The sequence below is a fragment of the Panonychus citri genome, unplaced genomic scaffold, assembly GCF_014898815.1.
Source record: "Panonychus citri isolate SS breed McGregor unplaced genomic scaffold, ASM1489881v1 Contig00093, whole genome shotgun sequence".
In the NCBI taxonomy this organism is placed as follows: Eukaryota; Metazoa; Arthropoda; class Arachnida; order Trombidiformes; family Tetranychidae; genus Panonychus; species Panonychus citri.
This window is the reverse complement of record NW_026515498.1, coordinates 67782-91064: the sequence shown is the minus strand read 5'-3', so window position 1 is coordinate 91064 and position 23283 is coordinate 67782. Positions and strand designations below refer to the sequence as shown.

General features: G+C 30.6%; 2 protein-coding genes and 1 long non-coding RNA gene across 11 annotated transcripts in view; 2 read left to right on the top strand and 1 right to left on the bottom strand.

Moving 5' to 3' along the window:
• The window catches only part of LOC128387783 (plasma membrane calcium-transporting ATPase 2-like), a 29699-nt gene extending 16232 nt beyond the window's left edge, over window positions 1-13467 (top strand). For 5 of the 9 annotated variants that reach the window (XM_053347049.1, XM_053347046.1, XM_053347048.1 and 2 more), the window contains 4 exons: window positions 265-478; window positions 1126-1337; window positions 1485-1778; window positions 4269-7418. In XM_053347049.1, coding sequence (XP_053203024.1) covers window positions 265-478; window positions 1126-1337; window positions 1485-1778; window positions 4269-5090 — 1542 coding nt within the window. In that variant the 3' untranslated portion in view covers window positions 5091-7418. Of the gene's footprint in view, window positions 1-264; window positions 479-1125; window positions 1338-1484; window positions 1779-4268; window positions 7419-8152; window positions 9076-9346; window positions 9416-12105 lie in introns of those variants that run through there. The other 4 variants (XM_053347052.1, XM_053347051.1, XM_053347050.1 and 1 more) reach the window with 3 other exon arrangements.
• Window positions 13468-13734: 267 nt separating this feature from the next.
• On the top strand, window positions 13735-16615 carry LOC128387788 (ataxin-10-like). The gene is made up of 6 exons (XM_053347061.1): window positions 13735-14927; window positions 15019-15228; window positions 15301-15468; window positions 15534-15608; window positions 15686-15951; window positions 16025-16615. The coding sequence occupies exons 1-6, from the start codon at window positions 14626-14628 to the stop codon at window positions 16432-16434; spliced, it is 1431 nt and encodes a 476-aa protein (XP_053203036.1). The 5' UTR covers window positions 13735-14625; the 3' UTR covers window positions 16435-16615.
• A 553-nt stretch (window positions 16616-17168) lies between these two features.
• Window positions 17169-21179, bottom strand: LOC128387802 (uncharacterized). The gene is made up of 3 exons (XR_008325178.1): window positions 21035-21179; window positions 20723-20884; window positions 17169-19784 (listed from the first exon to the last, which is right to left on the bottom strand). It is a non-coding gene; the product is annotated as an uncharacterized LOC128387802 (long non-coding RNA).
• Between the last annotated feature and the right edge of the window lie 2104 nt (window positions 21180-23283).

The window sequence follows — 23283 nt, the reverse complement described above, 5'->3', positions numbered from 1 at the left end:
TTTCATCAATAATCAGATTATACCAATAACATGATTATCAATCATAAGTTTTCAATGTTCACTATTGATATGATTAATTTGTTGTTTCTTATAATTGATTGATAATTTGCAACACTATTATTCCCATAAGGAGATCATCTGGAAATGGAAAAAAACTTGCAAAATATTAATCATAATCTCTCTCTCTCTCTCTCTCTCTCTCTCTCTTTTTCTCTCGAATTTAAATTACCGTTATTTACCTGGACATTATCATGAACATCACAGGACAGTCCATTGAAAGCTGTTCAAATGCTATGGGTTAACTTAATCATGGATACTTTAGCCTCATTAGCACTCGCAACGGAAATGCCAACACCAGCCTTGCTCTTACGTAAACCCTATGGACGGACTAAACCTCTTATATCGAGAACTATGTTTAAAAATATTCTAGGCCACGCTATTTATCAATTAATTATAATCTTTTTTCTTTTATTTGGAGGTAATTATAAACAAGAGACGAGAAAATATATTTTTTCTACTTTACCGTTAACCACCCACTTCCTTAACCACTAATTTCTCTTTCTATTTCTCTTTCTTTTCCGGTTCTTGAAATTAGTTTCACAATTTTTTTTTATATTCATTCTCATATATTAATATATTATATATATTTGGATTTTTTTTCTACTGTTATTCTCATTTTCATTCATCACCGTGAACAGAAAATGATGTGAATTAATGTAGCATTTGAAGTTTTTTCTTTATCATATTACCATCTTCATGATGATGATCATTATTTATAAAAGAATAGAATAATTTTTTTTTCTCTCTCTCTCTCTCCCTGATGACAATCCTTTGGGTAACCCAAAGAGACTGTAATCAATTAAAGATGATTTATCAAAGTTACTGAATTTTCAGTATCAATGTAATTTTCATACAACTTTCTCGATCTTTTTCCTATTGGAACTTTTTCTCTCTGACTTATCCCATTTCCATTCCCAATTGTAATCTCTCTCTCTCTCTCTCTCTCTCTCTCTCTCTCTCTCTCGATTTTTTCTCTTCTTTCTCAAAATGAAAAAAGTTTCAAAAGTTTAATTTTCTCTCTTTTCTCATTCTTATCTTCTTTTTGTATTGCAAATACAATGAAAGGTGATAAATTTTTTGATATCGATTCTGGAATGTATGCTCCATTGAATGCGCCACCATCGCAACATTTTACTATCATTTTCAATACTTTCGTAATGATGACATTGTTCAATGAGATAAATTCCCGTAAAATTCATGGGGAACGAAACATCTTTGAAGGTCTTTTCACCAATCCCATATTCTATTCCATTTTATTTATCACCGCGGGTGCTCAGGTACATATATTATCATCTATTTTACCATCTTACATTGTTCTTTACCTTTTTATTATCGATAATCAATTTAATCGATTTGTTATTTTATTTTTATTCATTATTATTATTTTTTTTCTGCTGTTCTTTTCCTTTCCCTCATCAAATTAGATAATAATTGTACAGTTCGGTGGACGAGCTTTTTCTACAGCAAGGTTAACACTAGAACAATGGCTTTGGTGCATATTTTTCGGACTTGGAGTCCTTGTTTGGGGTCAAGTAATCACCACCGTTCCCACCAAAAGGATACCAAAAAAGTTTACATGGGGAAGTGGAACACCGGAAGATATTATGGCTGCCCGAAGTTCCCTTGTTGAAGATGGTTCCAGTGGATCTTTGTCACAAGATGTTAAACGAACCGGACAAATCCTCTGGATTCGTGGTTTAACCAGGCTACAGACCCAGGTATGTCTGATCCAACTTCACAATCAGACTGTGTCCCAGGCACAGCATCAAGCACAACAATTAGGTCTTAAAAGACTCAGTGTAGGGTCACCTACGTCCCCCACTGGTGCCACCTCGATTCCCGGGCCCGGTGCAATTGGAGTTGCTGGTAGCAGCAATAGTAGCGGCGGCGGCGTCACCACCATTGAGGAATAGAAATAAGTTAATACTTGTTTCTATTTCTCAATTGACACTAAACACACACACACACAAACACACTCACACTCACATACACACACACACACACTCACAACCTCTCATCACTTTCCTTCCTTATCCTCCTCCTCCTCCTCATCCTCATTACATCCAATTCTCCCTCCTCTTAGAATCCTCATACTCTAACAGATAATTAAATTTATCTGTTTGCAATCAAAAAGAAAGATGAACTTCAAATAAATGGATCTATTAGATTCCCTTGTACCGATGCAAGTGCTCATAATTCAAACAAACGCACTTATTACACTCTCACTCACACACTCTCACTATATATATCTCTCTCTCTCTCACTCACTCATTAAATAACATTAACACACTCACTCACTCTCACACACACTCTCTCTATCTCTTTCTCTCTCACATACACTCATAGACACTCATATATATATAAATGTGCACTTTTTTTAACGAAGACAAAGAAAAGTGTTTATACTTTTATTTTATACTTTGAGATGATGCAGACTGAGAAACTAAATTAAGGTTAATCAGTTTCTTTTAATTACTATAATTATAATTTGATTATTATCATTTCGGATTAGCCATTTGCCATCATTGGCACTTTTGTGTTTTATGTTTTGTTTGTTTTATTATTATTATTATTTGAACATAGCGACCGAAGCCAATACGCACCTAATGATAATGCACCTTTATGTTTAATCCACTAATCTCTTGATTTAAATCCTAATCCTAATCCTTTCTGTTTTGTTCACCAATCATACTTATATATTTTTTATTAACATTATTATCATCATGATGATAGCCACACCCTTTATTATTATAATTATCATTACTATTTTTATTATTATCGTTGTTATGATTGAGCACAATCACCAACCTCTAATTATCATTAATTGTTGATTGCTAATTGCTACTAAAAACCTCGACCACGTGACCAAATTAACTAATGTCTTTTTCTGTTTATCGTTGTTTTCATATTTTACTTGATATTTTCTCTCTTTTTCTATCTTCTTTTATTTATCTTCTTTCAATTTTTCTTTCATCTTTTTTTCGCCTTCATCATCTTCTTGTTGTTCATTTTACTTGATCCTTGAAAACCCTTCCCAATCAACCTCCCAGTAGTTATAATGATAAAATGTTTCAATCTAAGTTCTTAGTGACATCTATCATCTTGTGAAAAAATCTTCACATAGATTCGGGTCACCCTGTTAACTGTGTTTTCTTTTATCTGCTCTTGTCTTCTCTCTTTCTCTCTTTCTTCATGATGATAGTAAAATCTTTTCATTATACATGGTAACTATTCATTTGTCTGGAAAACATTGATTAGTATTAATTAGTCATTATTATTGATAACAATCGTCATCCAATCGAGTTTATAATTACATATATTTGTTTTCGAGCAAAGTCTTTCTCTCCATATTTCTTTCTTTCTTTCTCTCTCTCTCTCTCTCTCTCTCCGTCTCTTCCTACTTAGCATCATGAATGATTATGACCTTATCATGACCTTTCAGAGGTAACAGAACCAGAAAATAAACAGAGCCGACTCCGGGACAAGAAGAGTAAGATAAAAAAGGGAAGGTCAAATCGATCCAAATTTTTTTGGGTAACATTTACAGTTAGTAATAGAATGATAATGATGAGGATGATGATGATGATGAACCAGTTTCAATCTTCTGGTTTTCTTGATTCATGCTCAAGGAGATCGATATTTGTTTATGAATACATTTCATTGACATGCTCCATGTTGAATTATCATCGTTTCTCCCAATAGACATGCACCTCTTTTTATATACATTTTCGTAACTTAGACTATTTTAAAATCTTAACTTTACTAATAACTTTTTTGGGTTGCGCAAAATCGCATAATATTAATCAAACTAATATCAATTTGTTTTAATTATATTACTACAATTAGGACTATCCTATTCTCGGTGATCAATATTTTAACTAGAATATTGATCTCCAATCAATTGCAATCAATGAGATTGCATATTAACACATTGATATTTAAGTATACCAATGAAAATGAATTTGAATGTTTTATATTTTTCGATTCTTTTATTTATATAATTTTTCTTTTCGTCGAATTAGTTTTTGTTTGTTCTAAATGTTATATATATAAATATATACACATAAATGTATCTCTCTATATGTATGTGGTGCCCTCGCTTTCAGTTCAAATTGAATTTGATGTGAAGATGATTGTTTATCATCCACTTTTCTTCCTTCTTGCTCTTCCGCCTCTTTCCTTTTTCCCTTCTCTCTTCCTACAAACAGCTTCGAGTAGTCAGGGCATTTAAGAGCACATTGGAAGATATGGAGGACAAACGTAGCATTCATAGTTTACATTCTCTGAGAAGCAGTCGTAGTCATCCTGGTCCTCGTCCGATGTCCGATATATCGTATATCGATGAGGATGATAAAACTCCTTCTCCGTACGATTATCCGTACGATCTTAGCATCAACAGTTCAAGCTCAAGTAAAGCACCATCATTACATCAACAACAACAGCAGTCAAATCAACAACAACAACAACAACAATACCAGAATCAACATTTAAATAATCAACAACATCAACCATCAAACCAACAACAATCTTATTTTCAACATTCATCTCGAGATAATTCATCATCATCATCAATGATTTCCAATAATAATCATACAAATCAATCATCTCGTCGTCATCCACCTCCTCTTTATCGAGGTGCAACTCTTGCTGGTAACATTGTTGGTCCCTATGGAGAGTCTGGGTTACCCTTTAACTCTAAAGGTTCAACCGCAATGGAATCAGCATCTTCAATTCAACAACGTGAACTTGAACGAAGTAAAAGTGCTCCATTATCGAGTTGGCAGTTAGCCGGAAATGGTTCTAAATCATCTCGTTCAATCGGAATCTCAGAAGAGGCCAAAACTGGAATAGTAGGAGGAGGAGGAGGAGGAAACGGAGGTAACAAAGGATCAGTTGCAACATCAATAAGCTCCTCTTCACCATCACCAGTCGGTCCTAACGGGCGATCTCAGGCTGCCCTTAATAACCCTCTAGTCCAAGGTTATCACCTTCTAACTGAACCTAGTCGTATTCATGAAACAAGCATTTGATGAGAGAGTATATAACAACCTAATATATATATTAATCAATAATATATATATGATTGATATTGAGCATTGAAATTGAAGTTTAATCAATAGTTTTAATTTTTCTTACGTATATTGATCACGACAAACTCACAAAGACAAGATAAAAGTTAATCAGCACCATTGATTAAACCTCCCAATACACAATTACAATAACCTGCAACCCAATTGAGATTTTAAATTGTTCAACTGTTTAAATCAATGGAAAAGACAAAATTTACAATTTAGTCTATTAGCTGATATAGCTTTTTGTTTTCTATTATTATTAATATAACTTATTATTACCAATTATGCATTTTATGCGTAACAACAATTAAACTAATTGATTAAACTTTATTTTCAATGCTTTATATAAATATATATACACAAAAAAAAAACACTCTAATATAATATATAAACGGTTAACAATCCAAATAAACAAAAAACAAACTTTTTTTGTTGATTTTTCTCCTTTTATAATTGAAATTAGTTTTTCGTCAACAATTACAATTCAAATTTCATTTTCATTGTTTCATATTCGCTAATTTAACTAATTCCGTGCGCGATTATAACGGTTTTTTATTATCATTATTATTCTCTCACTCTATCGCCTACTACTACTAACATTAATATAAAGAATTCTAATTATATTCCCTAGTTAATTAATAATTATTTTCTTTCATTGGATCACGTGGTCTGTTTCGAAAATCTCTAACCTTTACAATCCTTTGCTTTGTTTTTCTTTTCTCTCTCTCTCTCTTGTTTGCTTCGATTAGAATATAAGATAACGGTAAAAAAAAGTTCTATTTGATTTTGTTTTGATTTTTAATTCTAATTAGTGAGTTACAATCATCTGATTGTAACATTCGTGCTGTATGAGCCTCGGTCGCTGATTTATAACTTAATTTAATTTCTCACTTTTAATTGTGACGCTTAACTTTTTTTTTCTCTGAAAATTTAAATCACTATTAGTTTCTCTTTCTTCACCTTCTCTCTCTCTCTCTCTCTCTCTTCTTCTTCTTCTTCTTCTTCTTCTTTCTGTTTGTTTGTTATTCTAATTAATCAAAGTGAATTAAGATGTGCTAAGGGAATCTAATCTTTCCAATTGATCCTTTCCCTTGTCATTAGATAATCTTATCCATCTCTATTCCACCTTCTCACCTGAACAAAACCCTTTACCCTTTCATCTTCCATCCATTCATCATCTTCATCCTTTTTTCTGTCGAGTCAACTCATAATTTCTCTCAATACAACGAAAAGCCTTTCATCTTCTTTCAGTATAATTGTAATTACTAGTTAATTATTATTATTCTTATTATCTCTTAATCAGTGTCAATATATTGAAGTTTTGCCTTCGACGCCTTATTCCTAGCCACTTAAAGGAATAGAAAGTGTCAATGAGTGTTTGTTAATTAACTAATCAGACAAGAAAAAGCAAATTAATAATAATCAATGCAATAGCAATTTAATCCTTCTCTCTCATTCTCATTCTCACTCTCCCTTTCTCTAAATTGAATCACAATAATCATAATAATTATCTTCTTTTCCATTTATTGTATCAATTTTTCTTCATCTTTTTCTCTCTATTTTTTTTCTCTCTCCATCATTATCGTCAACCTCTAGTTCCTTTTTCATTTTCATTTCCTTTTTCTTCATCTTTATCTTAATCCACTATTCGCTTCTTAATCATCATTTGTGATCCTTTTTCTTGGTTAGTCATTATTATTATTATTACTATTGGAAAAGGATGATAATTATGGATGAAAATATAACAATCGATATGTTAGAATGATGATAATACTCATGATAATTATTATAATTTAGATGAAAAAATTGATTATAATTAATCAGAAACAAATTACAATGAAATGAAAACAACGATTAACAAAGCTCAGTCTCTATCTCCCTCTCCCTATCTCTCTCTCTCTCTCTCTCTAAGATTCATTTTCATTCATCATCCTTGTCATCATTCTCATCGTCCTGCCTCATCTTTCTTTTCTCTTTCCATCCTTTCATCCAATCTTGTTCTTCTTCTTTAATCAATCACAATTAATAAATGAACTATAAACTTAACTATTGACTCGACAATTTGGTCAAAACCACGAATCGTAAATCAAAAAAAAAACTTTAATCAACAAAAAATTTTCTTCTTGTTCATCTTTCTTCATGAAAACAATGAATCTTTTTCTCTGTTCCAAAAAAAAATCTCATAGGATAATTCAAATTGATTGACAAACAAAATTGAATTTACAATTGTTATTTAAAACGAAATCATTTTTTTTTCAAATACAATAAAAACCTCTCACACACTCACTTTCTCTCTCTCTTACTCACATACTCACTGATTCACATATTCTCTCCCTCTCTGTCTGTCTGTCTCTCTCTCTCTCACTTACACACTGACACTACTACTATTACAACTTTGTCCATTCATTTCCCTTTTTGTTTTCACCTCTTATCATGATGATAATCATCTCATGATAAGATTCAAACGAAAAAGTCAAGTAGAACACAAAAAGTTCATCTCTTCAAGTTTCTCAACTGATTGAACATATAAAACAAACATACAGTTGAAGACAAAATAATAATAATGATAATAAAACAATAACAAAGACGAAAAAAAAAGTTGATTAAGTAAATATTTTGCTAAAAGATTAATGGTTAACAATTAACATTCAACTAAAACTGCGCTGAAACTTTAACTTCAATTCTGATCATTATTTACTTGTGATCATCTAAATGATTCAAGAGTTTTGGTAAACAGTGATTATTGTCATCAGAATTGGGGTTAATAATTAACAATCAATTTGGTGTCTCAATCGTTATCATGTCTCACTGAACATCTCAGGCCACTTCCTATTCCAATTTCAAAACTTTTATTTGTTATCTTTTTGTTTTACGTTTTTTTTTTGTTTTTTTTTTCTCTTTTTTCTCTTTTTTTTCACACCTTTTCCCGCCTTTTCTTTCATTTATCTCCATCACCATTTCCTTTTATTTCATCACGATCACTTTCCCTTCAATTATCAATCACTCATTCACTCAAACAGACGGACCATTGGTGCTCAACCTTTCGCCCCACGTAGAGTAACAATAATCTCGTTATAAGAACAAAACTTTACCTTCTCTTTGGTTGAGGTCAGTTTTTTTTGGAGCGCTGATGCAAATCTATTACTCTCTTTGGATAAGTGCTGTTAATTTTTATGCGAAAACAAAATACGAAAAAAATGATCTAGTTCTAAACAATAACGTAGATTGATTAACAGTCAATTTAATCAACTTTCTTAATCGTTAAAACGAAAAACAATTAAAACCAAATATCCCTTTTGACGAACAACAATTTAGATTTTAGTTGAACAACAAAGTCACTTTATAAATCCCAATCTCTTTTTTTTCTCGTTTCGTTTCCTATTGTAATTTCAAATGAACACTTATCCTAATCCCCAATCAAATTGTATTCATTTGTTAAATCAGTCAAATTACTCATTTAATTGTTATCCATTTGAATATATAATTCTTATATATTTATCGTTTATTGTCCATTCACACCGAACTCCTTTCGTCCTCTCCAATTCCCACTTCGATCCTGTCATCTTACATGTTAGACTATTATCATTATTATTATTATTATTAATGGAACACGTTATTGCTCATTAGCGATAACAATTGAGAATTAAATTAGTTTCTGGAAACAATACTAACGATTTAAAATTAATTTACGATAATTAATTGATTCCTAACGATCCGTCAGTAGCTCGAGTTTAGAATAAATTAGAATAACATCCCATTCGAATGAGAAGAATAAATCATCTTCCTCATCACATTTTCTTTCCTTTAAATCACTTTCTCCATCACTCTCTCTCTCTCTCTCCTTCATCACCTAATCACTTATTCATTATTATTACACTTTAATCTGTATCTTAGTTACAATTCACAATTTATTTAATTGTTAATTAAAACCTAATTAATTTTATCCTTGGGTCACTTTGCTTTCATTTTCTATCTACTAATCGTTAAACTTTTTTTTCTTCATCTTCATCATTTATCTTTCATCATCATCATCATCATCATCATTTCTCTACTTTTGTCTTCTTCTCTTTATCATTCTCTTTCTTTTTTCTTCTTATCTTCATTTTCTTTCTTTCTCTCTCTCTTTCTCTCCATTTCTTCACCACAACCAAACACACACACAAAATACACTTTGACACACTCACTTGATTCCACATCTTGAATACCCACCAAAGGTCATTGGAGGTGAACTACAGGATCGATTGATCCCTGTACCCTACAGTAAAAGTGCAACTGATCAAGCTGTAAGCTCCTCATTTATCCCTCCCAAACAATTAAAACAGTCTCTCAATTAATTGTACTAATTAGTTGAATCAACTAATCATTTAAAGATGATTATCAAAGTCACACAAACATAAACTCACTTACACGTCCTCGCTCGTCCAGCATTTCCCTAAATGTCACAATGTTTCATTTTCTTTATTTTTTATATCAAATTTTGTTATTTTCTGTTCCTAATTCTCACCTTGAATCTTGTCTTCTTCACAATTATCACTCTCACTCTCACTCTCTCACTCACACAAACACACACATAATAACACACACACAAAACACTCACAATACTTAGTGTCAACATCGCTCACACTCTTGTTTCCGCTTCTTTAACCAACACTCATGAAATTCAAATTCATATGAATTCATTGATTACTATCAATTGCACCACGTTTTATTTTGTTCACAATGTTTCATTCATTTTATCAGTTTGTTTTTTTTTCTTCTTTGCATTTAATTATCTCTTTGTCGCTTCTTTCATATACAGTCACCTGCCAGATAATGAGACTGCCAGATAATGAGACTCTCTCTGAAAATAGCTTAAAATCACTATTTACACAGAAAATTTGATTTCTATTAATTAATTACTGAAACACTTAATGAGCTTTTTGAGCCCCTTTTCCTATCAATTTACCCTTTTGAATGACCAATACTAATTTTAATCATTTTTAATTAAGAAAATTTCGATCAAATTTCTTAAAAATGATTAATTAACAAAAGTAAACAATTAAAAACACAGCTCGGTTGTCTTGGTTACAATAGAAACGTTATTTTAAGAGAGTCTCATTATCTGGCAGTTGACTGTATATATATATTATTATCCTTTCATATTTGCTTGTGTTTGCAAGAGGAAGAGGAAAAAAATGAATTGATTTATATATTATATGAGCTGAAAGAAAACCATTATCATCTTTTTTCATGCTTGCCTCCTTCTCGTATCATCATTACCATGTATTATATTCATTATCAAATCAATCCCAATATTTGAATAAGAAGTTGATAATAATGATAGAAATGATAATATACACATTATATAATCATTATTATCACCATTTTCTTCATCAACACCTCATCCTTTTCCCTGAATTTATCTGTTTTAATTTCATTTGTATTCCTTTTCTAATACTTATCATCTCTCTCCATTGATACACTCAAATTCACCCTGATAACATATTCTCACTCCAAATGAAGATAAACAAAAATCACTGAGCTTTGACTTTTTTTTTCTCACTGAACACAGAGTAACAATTACTTTTTTTTTAATTATAATATAATTCTGATTACTTTTGATTGAAATATAATATGTAACAATATCATTCAGGGTACACCGAGAAGCCTATTAGAACGTAGTGATTTCTCAGCGCTGAAAATTAACCTGTAAACTAAATGATTAATCATTAACATGGTATTTCCAACCTATTATTCAAATGGTGAGTAGCATGATGAATGAATAATTCTGGTAATAGGGATTCATTATCATGATTCTTTGTGTAAATTTTGTTTCGGTTTTCACTTTTTCCTCAATTTTTTTCCCAATTGATAAAAAACTACAAGGAGAAAATATAATTTAACTTTAATGTATTAATATAAACTGAAGATAATCAACCAAAATAATAACAATTTAGATGTAAGAATGAGATTAAGCAAATCAATCAATTATATAATTCTAATGATATTTATCAACTCGCACAATTAGCAACCATTTTGTTTTTCTCATTCACTTTTCAATCTCATTGTGAAAGATGAATTGATGATGAACTCATTATCTATCTCTCATGTTATTTCAATAGTTTCTCATGTTTGCATCCAAGTGTATACATGTAATCACATTGGGTGTGATCCCTGTTAGTTTAATATCATGATAATCATTTGCTAAGTATCATTTGGATTAATGGATTAACTGTTAACGAGTGAAATTATTATCTAACAGCCTTTAAGCACCTTCACTCAACTCACTTTAATTGTTTCAATATTTAGAAACAACATTTATTACTTGGATGCAATTAGAATTGACTTGTTGATAAACTAATCTAATGGTAATTAAATTTAATTGTATTAATATTAATAGTAACACAACAACAATGCACAGAAAAATAATATAAGTATTCATTTTGTATCAATACTAACCTAATATCTACAATAACATCAACACAATGCTCACTCACACACTTTGAATCTATCACCAATCAATCAAATTAACTGTGAACACCTTATTGTCATTGTTATTTTCACAATTAAGTTAATTGTTATCTCACCAAGTTCTGCAAAAAAAAAACTTAAAGCTCGTGGTATTTGCATGGATCATGAATATATTATCTTTAACTCCCTTTTCCAATTAATGTTATTGTCTATTACTAATCAATAGATAATAATTAATGTCATTTATTTGTTAATTGTTATGCTTTCTAATTACTTGATTGTTTTTTTTATCATTTGCTCACTTTTGTTTTAGTGATTGATTGCTTATAAAAATTGTCGCAATTTGCATTCACCTTTTTCTAATCAATTTTCTCAATGTTTGTTTGTCTTTTATTATCATTATTATGATTTAATCGCAATTATCAGTTAATTTTGTTCTAATTTTGTTCTTTTTTCTCGTTTTTTTTTCTTCTTTCCTTTGTTTTCGACTTTAAACTTTAATTTCTTCCGTGTATTTTATCAGATTCGTGTTGTGAACGCATTTAGGAGCGGTGTTGACTCTAGGAATCCTCCTCCCCAGTCACTTCTCCGTCGAGCAGCGGCCATGAAATCAGCTTCCCTTGACACTGGTTCCAACATGATGTCCCCAACAAGTAAATCTCCTTTCACCGGAGACCGAGGTGGTGGTGGAGGAGGAAGTGCAAGTGCAAGTGTGGCTCATAGTTTTAGTTTTGACGATGATAAGGATAAACCGGAAACCATTAATCAAAAGGCTCGAAGTATCGACTCAGAAAACAGTCAAAGTATCGAAACAGCGGTTTGATGATGAAAACTTTCAATAATAATAATAACATTAGTTACGATAATATATATATATATAAATATATAAATAGATTTCGAATTTCAAATTGAACTAAATTAAAGCAAAAAAAAATGAAACGACGATAAAATTGAAATCACATTTGGCAAGCAAACAAACGACAACCCAACAAACAAAAATCGAAATCATTTGTTGACATTTTCTTTTTCGTTCTTTTCTCACTCATCATGAAATCTTATCTCTTTTCCTTAATCTCCTTTTCATATTAATGCCTGAAAAGAATCAAGAATCGTGATGAAAAAAAAAGAAAACATTTATATATAAGAAGAAGAAAAAAACACCCACTCATATACACTAAACTCTCTTACACATTTACACAAACTCTCTCTCTATCTCTCTCTCTCACCCCACGACATATACACCGATGATATTGTTGATACATAACGATAATAACGATGACAAAGACGACGAAACAAAGCTAATTAATGATAAAGCTAATTAATAAATTGTTAGAAATTGAAATTGACGAAAAAAAAAAGAAAATATCAAAAATACAAAAAATTCTATAGTTTTGAGCATTTTTTCATTCACCATAAATTCTTGCTCCTTTTCTGAATTGTTCATTATCATGAATACCCTTTTTCTTCCTACAACCACACCCTCTTTCTCTCTCTTTCTCTTTCTCTTTCTCTTTCTTTTCGTTTTCCATCTTCATCTTCATCCTCATCCTCATCCTCATCCTTTCATTTTCTTCATCACCATCATCAGTATCATACTCATCATTTTTATCTTCAATCTCATAATCTTTTCTCTCTCTCTCTCTCTCTCTCTCTCTCTCTCTCTCTCTCTCTCTCTCTGTTTCTCTTTCTTTCTGGCTTGTTTTCTCTTAAAATTTTCCTCTACCCTGTTAATCAGCAACAAATTGCAACTAAATTGTTTTAAATTGCGATGCAAATACATTTTGTTTGTGGTAAATCACAAAACAGCGCAAATCAAGTTCTAGATACAAAACTAATGTTGAATAAAGGTTATTCCTCAGCGGATTGTTTTTTCATATACAATTAATCATTATTATTGTTTTTATTTCTATTGAGTGATTAACTTTCGCTCTTAATTTGATTATCACAATTAACTTGAAATTTGTTCAGTTCCATTTCTTTCTCTCTCTCTCTCTTTCTACTCTTCTTCTTATACAATAATTATTATTAATTCGCGTCAATTAACATTAATTTGCTTCTCATTTATCTTTTAAATCCTTAAACATAATGAATACAACTAAACTCTCTTTTCTTTTCATGATGGATTAATTAACTAATTAATTAATTAATTATTTATGTTTCAACCTTATGTTGTTGTTATTGTTGTTTATCATCAAATAGATTAATCTTTTCACTCTCAATTAATCTTTAATGAGTCGAACAATAAATCTAATGGGTCAATGGGACACGAATTAGTTTCATCGAGAGTGATTTTTTTTTCTCTCTTCCATTTCGGATACATGGATGTTAATTGTTTCCTTTTTAATCAAGAATTCTAATTGAGATGAAACAACAAGAGAAAGAGATCAGAAAAAAAAACTCCAACGAAACAAAAGATTAATTATAATTTCGAACTTTTTGTCGCCATCTATCGGAGAAAAGAGGAAAAATTCTTTCAAGGATTTTCTGGTTTTCTTTTTTTGTCCGATCAGAGCTTCTAAAAGTTTAACTTTCACAACTAAATGATTAGACTTTGGACTTGGATTCGAACGGTTTATTTGGACTTTAGCCTGGACTTATGGATTCGAGGAAAATTTTAAACTTTTTTTTAGAAAATTTTTAAATATTCATTAGACTTTAGACTTGGGTTCAAGTCTAATTAGATTTAAATCTAAAGTCTAGAAGGCTAATTACAGAAGCGAAATTTCCGATCATTAATCATTTAATTGTTTTCTTTTGTTATATAATTAATTTTGTTTATCGGTTTTACATTCGTGTTTATATAATCTTTTTAATTGTTTATTCTCTCGGTAATTTGTTTAATTGTCTTCATCTAAAAGTCGCGGTTTTCGGATGTAAACAAACAGCAAAGGAGAAGGTGGAGTCTGGTGTTGATCTGGTTTTCGGTTAATTTTGTTTTTGTTTTGTTTCTTTCTCTTTTTTCCCAATTAAATGATTAATGTTAATTGTTTACTACCCATAGCAAAGTAATTAATTATCTCTCTCCCTCACCCACCAATTTCTAATGGAGTGGAACTTGGAATCTTTTGATTCATCTCTTGGTAATTGTCTATTTACTTGCCAACAACAGGATTGGATCTCTTTGGATTCTCATCTTGATCTTGTTGTGAAAAAAAGTCACATTTCATTGAGATCAATTGTTCTTGATTGTCCATGTCTTCAAAACATTTATTCTCTTTTCAGGTTAATTAATGACCATTACGGAGATAAAAAAGATGAATGTTATTATCATATTCTCTGTAATATATTTCGATTATTAAGAAATTGTTGCGCCGGTTGTTCAGCTAATCTTGAGCTTATCGAAGGGTAAGTTGATTTTTCGTTGGTCACAATTTTCGAATTTTATTTTCTTATGTTTTTCTAATTATTTGTTTTCTATTCTCTATTTTTATCATAGACACAGTGATTTACTTTTTCTTTCAGGTGATTGGCTTTCAGTTAATTCTTGTCACCTTAATCTCGATCAAAGTGAAGAGAAAACAAATAAACTTGATGCTATCAAATGTCTTTTACAATTCTATGCCAATATCACCGCTGGACCAGAATCGGAAAAAAGGCCAATCAGAAAATTTATATTCCAAGTTTTAAATTGTAAATCTGATCCATGGTAATTCAGATCAATCTCTTTACTTTGTTGCCTTCAATTTCAATCTCTTTTTAATGACTTTTCCATTTTCAGGCTGATTGTCAATCCTGATGATAGTTTGGTGAAAGTTGCAAGTGCCGTTATTTATCATTGCTTATTGGACAACGAGGTTCTCAATCAGTTCATTTCAAATGAATCTCATGTCGCAAGTCTGATCAATGGGCTTTTGTTGAAATCTTTTGATGATCTTTCAGAATGGAGGTAAGATGAAGTAGAATCTGAATCGTATTAATAGTTCAAAATTAATGTTAACTTGTCATTCGCAGTTTATTTATTGTGGAGCTTTTGTTGGGACAAAATATCAATTTCAAATCGATTATCGATCAGTCCAAAAGTCATCTGTAAGTTTATTGTTATTTTCTTTCTGTTTCATTGGCTATTTCATTTGACTTTTCTTTTTTTTTTCTTAACTTTTCAGAAATATTCTCGATGTAATTTGGAAAATGGTTACCGAGGATAATGATAATCGATGTAGAATAAGAATCAAGGAGAATAATATTAATATTCTGGTTAATCTATTGAAGGAAAAACTCTTGATGTTGTCACAAGATGAGGTCAGAAACTGGACAACGGATGAGGTCACATTCATTGCAAGACTGATCAGTATTGTTTGTGAGATTTCTTGTAACGAAACTTATCAATCACCTTCACTTGATGACGATAATTTGTTCAGAAATACTATTGGTACTACTGCTCTTCTACGTTTACTAATATATTCTAATTTTGATATTTTCTTTTTCGTCTTCTCTTTCCATAGGAGCTCTTAAAAGGATTCATTTCTTACATAAAGCGAAAGCCTTGCGAGACCGAGAATCGAATCAGAATTCTGAACAAAATGGAGGCAATTTGGCGACATTGAAAAAAGATTTAGTTCGCTTAGTATCCAATCTAGCTCACAATCGACCAAATTTACAATTAATTGCTTCTCAGATCGATGCAATTCCATTGATTCTTGATTTACACTCATTCGATATGAATAACCCTTTCATCAGAGAATGGGCCACGTATGCGACAAGAAATTTACTCTTTAATTGTAACGAAAACATGGAAATAGCTCGAGGATTGAAAGATCTCAATTTAACTACCGATTCTGATCTAATGGATAGACTTAATCTTAATCTGGTCGATGGTAAATTGGTACCGAAAAAATCACCAGAACAAGAATAGTCGATTCGTTTTAATAACTGTCACTACCTTTAGGTTTCTTGTGATAATTTTAAAGCTAAATCGTTATAAATGACATATTTTCTGACAACGAAAATGGTGTAAATTTGTAATAATCGTTAGTTAATTTAGCGAAATGCAAATTCAGCAACACAATTGAACAGTAAAAAAATCATGACTACAATTAGTTAGTTTTAAATCATTTTAATCGGGTAAAAGTTTTGAATTTCGGGCTTACAGTTTTCATATGGAAAAATTTTCGCAAGTAAAAAGTTTTTTTAAAAGTTTTTGGAATCTGAATAAGTTTCTGTTAATATAAAATTCTGAAGGATGAAATAGGTAATCAAATAACGAACCATTTTTTGATCAGCTGATGAAATCGCCGATTGGAACACTATTCATGTCCATGTTTCTTTGGTGGTGGTGGTGGAGACTTTTTCGGTGGTGGGGACTTCTTATAAGACTTTTTCTTTCCCGCTTCGACAGCATTAGTACCAATAAGAGCGAGAACAGCGAAGATGAAAACAAAGATGATCGAAAGACGCATTTTGGTTGATTCGAGAGGACGAAAGTTTAGAACAATTGAAAATACTCAAAGTTGATTGTTGACTGATTGTTGAACGTTGATTGGAATGATTTTCAGTTCGATAAAATCTTTATATTTATACTAAATTTTTGTCACAATTAACGTTCAACTTGAGACAATTAATTGATTGTACATTGAATGTTTAATGTTTGTCTACATATACGATGTGATATCCAAAAACAATCACAGAATCATTAAGTTAATTGAATCAATTTAATTAATTGTATTGTTATAGGAAATTATATTCATTAGCTCATTAATCTTCCGGTTAAATTTCACCCTTAACAATTAAGATAATGTAATCGAAGCAAATTGTTTAATAATTTAAATAATCAAATTTAATAATAAAATAAATTGTTTCCAAAACAAATAAACTTGATCAACATCAGACAATCATTTAATTTAATATTTAACTTGATTTACACTTGACCTAATTGTACCGTTATTTTATTAACTATTAAACTAATCTAATGATCAAATGGTTGACTAAATTGTCACCAACTTGTACTAATCATTAACACTGAATTAAACAATTAACTTTATATACCAAAAATCAAGTTCACAACAGTTAACAAAGAGTAATTAAAATGATTAATCAATTTTCATACATAAATATCAACTAAATTAACTAGATAAGTTTAACTATCGATGATTAGAATACAATTGCCAAAGGTAATTAATTTAATTTGTTTTCTTAATTGTGATCCAATTACTTTCATTGGTAACCAAAAGATGTCCCTAGTTATCAAAATGATTTAATAACAATTCAATTGAATAATTTATTTTTCATTTGATTAATTGACTGATAATTGATTGCTGATAATGAAGCTAAATATGAATCAACAATTCGTAGTCAATTAATTGTTGATCAATCATCAATCAATTCATTATTAATGTTCAGAATTAACTTCATGATGGTCACATAATATATATAACATGAAGGTAAATTAATCCAGCAATTAGTTGAACTTTCAATCAAATTTCAATCACAATGGTTTCATCAATTTAATTATAACAACAATTGGTCAATATCAATAGTTACAAATAGTTTACAATGTTGATAACAATCAGATAATCATTTTAAATTGAAAGGTAAATTGTGATAGCAACACAATTGGAAATTGATTGTTGCTTCCGGATCGTTTTTTTTTCTTGATTAATTCTCGTTCTTGTTTCATTGATGAGATTCAACGTAATCATCATTATCAATTTAGATGTTGTGATCAATACTGTTATCCAATGATTTCTAATATTATATTCATCTGAAACTTTCTGAACTTTTCTGATTGAATGTGAATAGTTGAAAGGAAATCCGTTTGCCTCCATGAATATACCATGTCTTTTATTGAGCTTAAACCGGAAGTTGCCTTCGATTCATCTTCTGTTTCAATCAACTTCCTTGATTATTTGTGAGTAAACTTGATTAAAGATAATAACACTCGAATAACTTTTCACCTTGCTCATTAATTTCATCTCTCTCTCTCACTCTTTCTCAATTCAGCTTATCTAAAGTCAATTAATTTCTTAATTAATCCATTTATCTACTCACAGAGTATCAGTATCAACTGATCAACATGATAATCTTAATGAATAATCAAGCTAATATGTTACCAAATAATTAAAGTTAATCAACGAGCTGAAAGACACACAAATTTTCAATAATTTTCCTGTGTCATGAAAAAGTTCAGTTGAAATCTAATTAGTTAAGTTTTAAATCAAATTTGAACTTGAACTTTTATCAATTCAAATTGTTGTCAATAATAATGAATTCAATACATAATAATAACTCAGTTCTGTAATTAAGGAAATACCATGTTAATTACCAATGATTCCAAGTGCCAATACTCAAAATATCTTGAATAATATTTGGCACTGTAAGGAAAATAATGTTAAGGTCCCTGAGAAAATTAGAAAAACTTTTTTAATCACTTGGAACTGAATTATCTTTCAATTTAACTTTCAATGGATTTCAATTGTTTACCTAATGTTAGTTGATCAGTTTCAGGGATAAAATAAACTTGGAACTGAATTATTTCACCTTATCCTTTGATCAGTACTTTTACTCGTTACCTTCAGGACGATTATAAGTTTATCCCAAGAGTCACATTAAACACTTAAAGAAGAAGAAAAAAATTCTGATCCAGTTCACATTAAATAGATAAATTGTTTTCTCAGTTGATAAAAATTTCCTATTTTCCATTCAGCATTCACAATCTTATATTGAGTTAATCATGGAAAACAACAGCAAATCGTTTACACTCAATTGAGATTATTATTGATTCTTAAATAATTCATTGAGTGACAAAATAAATAAGATGATTATGTTATTCAATAGTATTTACATTAACATTTTGAGTAAATATTATTATTATTATTCTGTCAATGGATGAGAGATAGAAATGAAAATCGTAACACAATTGTAACAATTAACCATTTGATTAACCCTATTAACCTAATTTCAGTCCTGATTGAGCTCACTGACCATAGACATGATACTAATGATGAAAGTGGACAACGCCTCAGATGATAATCCCCTGATAATGATTAAGAACTTGTGAACAGAAAAAAAATCAATCGTATTCAGGTTAACCTTTTGATTGTTTATATTGTTGATTGAAGTTTTTTTTTTCATTCATTCAACTTGGATAATTAAATTGTGATTTCAACGGTTTCATTGGAAATTGTTTTACTTACTTGTTGATGGTTGACAATCAAAGTTAATTGTTATTACTATTACACCAGAATCAATAACAACTCTGATCAATAGCTACAGACAAAGGGAAAACAAAATAATCAAAGGTAAGATTTAGGTGATGATTGAATTGAACAAATAGAGACCATTGGTCAAATCGATTAACATTAATCAATCTCGTATTCATTTTCAGTTGATTAAATTGATTGAATATTTTTCATACACATTATAAAGGGTAACAAAATATATCTCAACTGAATCGTTCAACTGAACTTTTATCATGGAATAGCAAATGGAAAGTTGATCATGAATGAAGATGAGATGAAAACAAAACATGAAACTGTTGACGTGATTTGAAGTTTTCATTAATACAAATGTCTCGTAAATATTGATTACAATCAACTGATTGTGGAGGTTGATTAATGCTTTACTACAGCTGGTTGAAGGGGACCAAATATTATTTAATAATCTTGTGATGAAACAAAATCAATTTGGCCCGGATTCAACCAACTAGAGATCAGCATTTGGGATTAATCATCAGTTTCAGAACTTTTTTTTCCTCCTCTTCTTGTCCATCATCTTAATCTTTGGGTTTATTTTTCCTACTGAATTTCAGTTGACATTATTTCTTAACCATTGAGACAATTTAATGACAATAAAGAGAGAGAGAGAGAGAGAGAGAAATTACTCATGGTTGTTCATTATTCCCATGAACTTCTAGTAATCAGTCAACCTTAAAAAGTCTCGAACATTTTGCTTTGCAATCTTTTTCTACTCAACATCATTAACATCCTTTTTCTTTTTCTCTCTTCTTTCTCATCCCATTTATCTTCTATTTATTCATCATCTTTCCCTCTATTCTTTTGTTCAATCTTCTTCTCATCTTCTTCTTCATATTCTAACTCAAGTTATTGATCATTCAATTTAAGGAGATAATGTTATGCTGAATCTTCACTGAACTCTATCTGGACATTATTGTTTCAATTGATATATATATTTTTCCTCTTACTTACAAGAAAATCGTTGAACATGTGATGGAGAAAAAAAAATTCACTGAATATGTTGGTTATCATGAAGCTTTCAGGGGATCCCAAGAGAGTTCATCTTTTTTTGTTCCCCATGTTTTCAGTGAAAATGAACATGTAATGTTCATCTTGTCTCATCTGAACCTTGATCTTGTTCATTGTGTGTTTCCAGAGGGATAAGAAAAGGTAAATTAAATATCCAATTGATTGAAAATGTTTCGATTAAAAAAGTGGATAATCCAAATAATCGTAAGATTATCAAAAGATATTAAGTAAATTAAGTTGATCGATCTTTCTTACTGTTAATCTCATGGAACACCAGGAAACGATTTCATCAAATTTCAGGTTCAAATTTTCTCTTCTTCTATCAAGAATATTCATCAGCATTTTAAGATATTATCTCTCCCATGGATTCGAGAGAGAGAGAGAGAGAGAGAGAGAGAGACAAAGAAATATCATGAATGAAAAAAAAACACCATGAAAGAAAAATAGAAAAATCGAAAAGTATAAAAATTAAAAGAAACACTAAAACAATTTAATACTAATCGGGTTTCTTTTTCCAATCCCATTCAGGCAAATAATTGAATTAGAACTTTAAATTATCTTTCATGATAATCATCAACTTTTCGAAAGTGAAACACTTTAATAAAAAAGAAGACTTTTATTACTGAACAATACGAAAAGAGTAAAATTAACACTGAGAGAAAATGAGAAGAAGAAGAAGAAAAAGATGAAGATGAAGATGAAAAAGTTGTGATGAAAATGAAGAGAAAAAACTGAAAGGTAAAGATGTTAACATATGAGAACAAGTTTATATGGTTAGTGAGTAACTGGAAGAGTAACAATGATGAGAATGTGAAAGTATCACAGGGAGTGTGTCAGAGAGAGCGAAAGAGAGAGAGAGAGAGAGAGAGATATAAAGAGAGAGAGAGACAGGGAAGGAGCGACTTCATTTGGGATCAAATATTTTTGTCCTTGTCGATGGTAAAGATTTGGAAACTCTGGAAATATCTCAGTCAATGATGAGGATAAGGATAAGGGATGAGGATGAACATTGAGTTAAACTCGTAAAGGTAAAGTTAAACTCAGCAGATAAGTCGATCCTTTTACAAACTATATTTAGTGGTGAATCGGATCCAAGGAATGGTAACCAATTTATCTCCAGATTTAGATTCACTTCTTCAATCTCTTTTTCTTCTTCATCTTCCCTCATCATCATCATCTCTTTTCATGCTCATTCAATGAAAGGAAAAAAAAAAGAAAGTAAAAGATTTTGCGCAAACGAAATTCATCCTCTTTCTCCGATTCTCTTTCTTTTTCTCTTTCTTTCGATTTCTCCAGACATAAAGATGAATATAAACACAGTTTGGCAACATTGGAATCACTGGTTTCAGATTAGCTTCACTTTAAGTTTCTACGATAACGGTAAGAAAAATTGTAAGAAAAGAAAGAGAAAATGATGAAATAGATGATGAGGATGCTGATGATGATCATCATCATTTTCATGGAAAAGTAACACAAAATGAGAGAGAGAAAAAAGAGAGAGAAAATTAAGAAAAGGGTGCCAAGCATCCTAAGTACTTTTTCCACCATTCTTACTTCCTTCTCTTCCAGAAGATTTTCTCTTCATCTTTTTTACTTCATCCTTTCCATTTCCCTTTCTCTTTTTCTCTCCTGTTCTATTCTTTTCACTCTTTCATTCCCAAACATCGATTCAACTTTCTTTTTATTCTCATCTCATGCTTAGGTCAAATAGAGAGCTAAATGGAGAGAGAGAGAGAGAGACTTACATTTGTTCTTAAAAAACTTCACAGTTCTTTTCATCATCATCATCATCAGCAGTTTCTTTTCTTTTTCCACTTCCTTTTCTTTCCTCATCTTCTTCATCACCATGAATCTCATTCCACATTTTCACACCTTACACTCTGGAAATAGACACACACACGCACAACTAATAACATTGTAACCCCTCATAAGAAGATGATGATTATGAGTATCAAGATGATGACCTTTCTTCATCCTTATAAAGACTTTGAAACTTTAATATAATCATTTTTATCTCCATGATGGAGATAAGAAAAGGGGGAAGCGCGTGTTCATCACAAAGCCAAAAGATATTCCCGTTAATCAGCTTCTCCCTCTCTCTTTCTCTCTCATTTTCTTCATCACTATTAAAGGTTATCACCAACAGTTTTTCTTTCATTAATTATCTTCTTCTTCGAACTTTTTCATCTCTATTTTTCTCTTGTTGTTCATCATCATCTTCTCGACACATTCATTTATCGAGAAAATCTATTCTTTTACAATGATTCGAGGAAAACTATTAACTATCTGCAAATTACCGATGTGACAATCGAGCGCTTATATAATAATCATTATCTTAAGGCGATCATCTTATTCTTGTCATCAGTATCATCTTCTCATCTTCATCCCAAGCAAAATGCAAAAAGCATACAAACAAACAATCAAAAAAAAAGAGTAAATTAGTTGTCAGATGATTCTGATGATGATGATGCTCCTTTTGTCTTGTTCATCTAAATAGATAAACA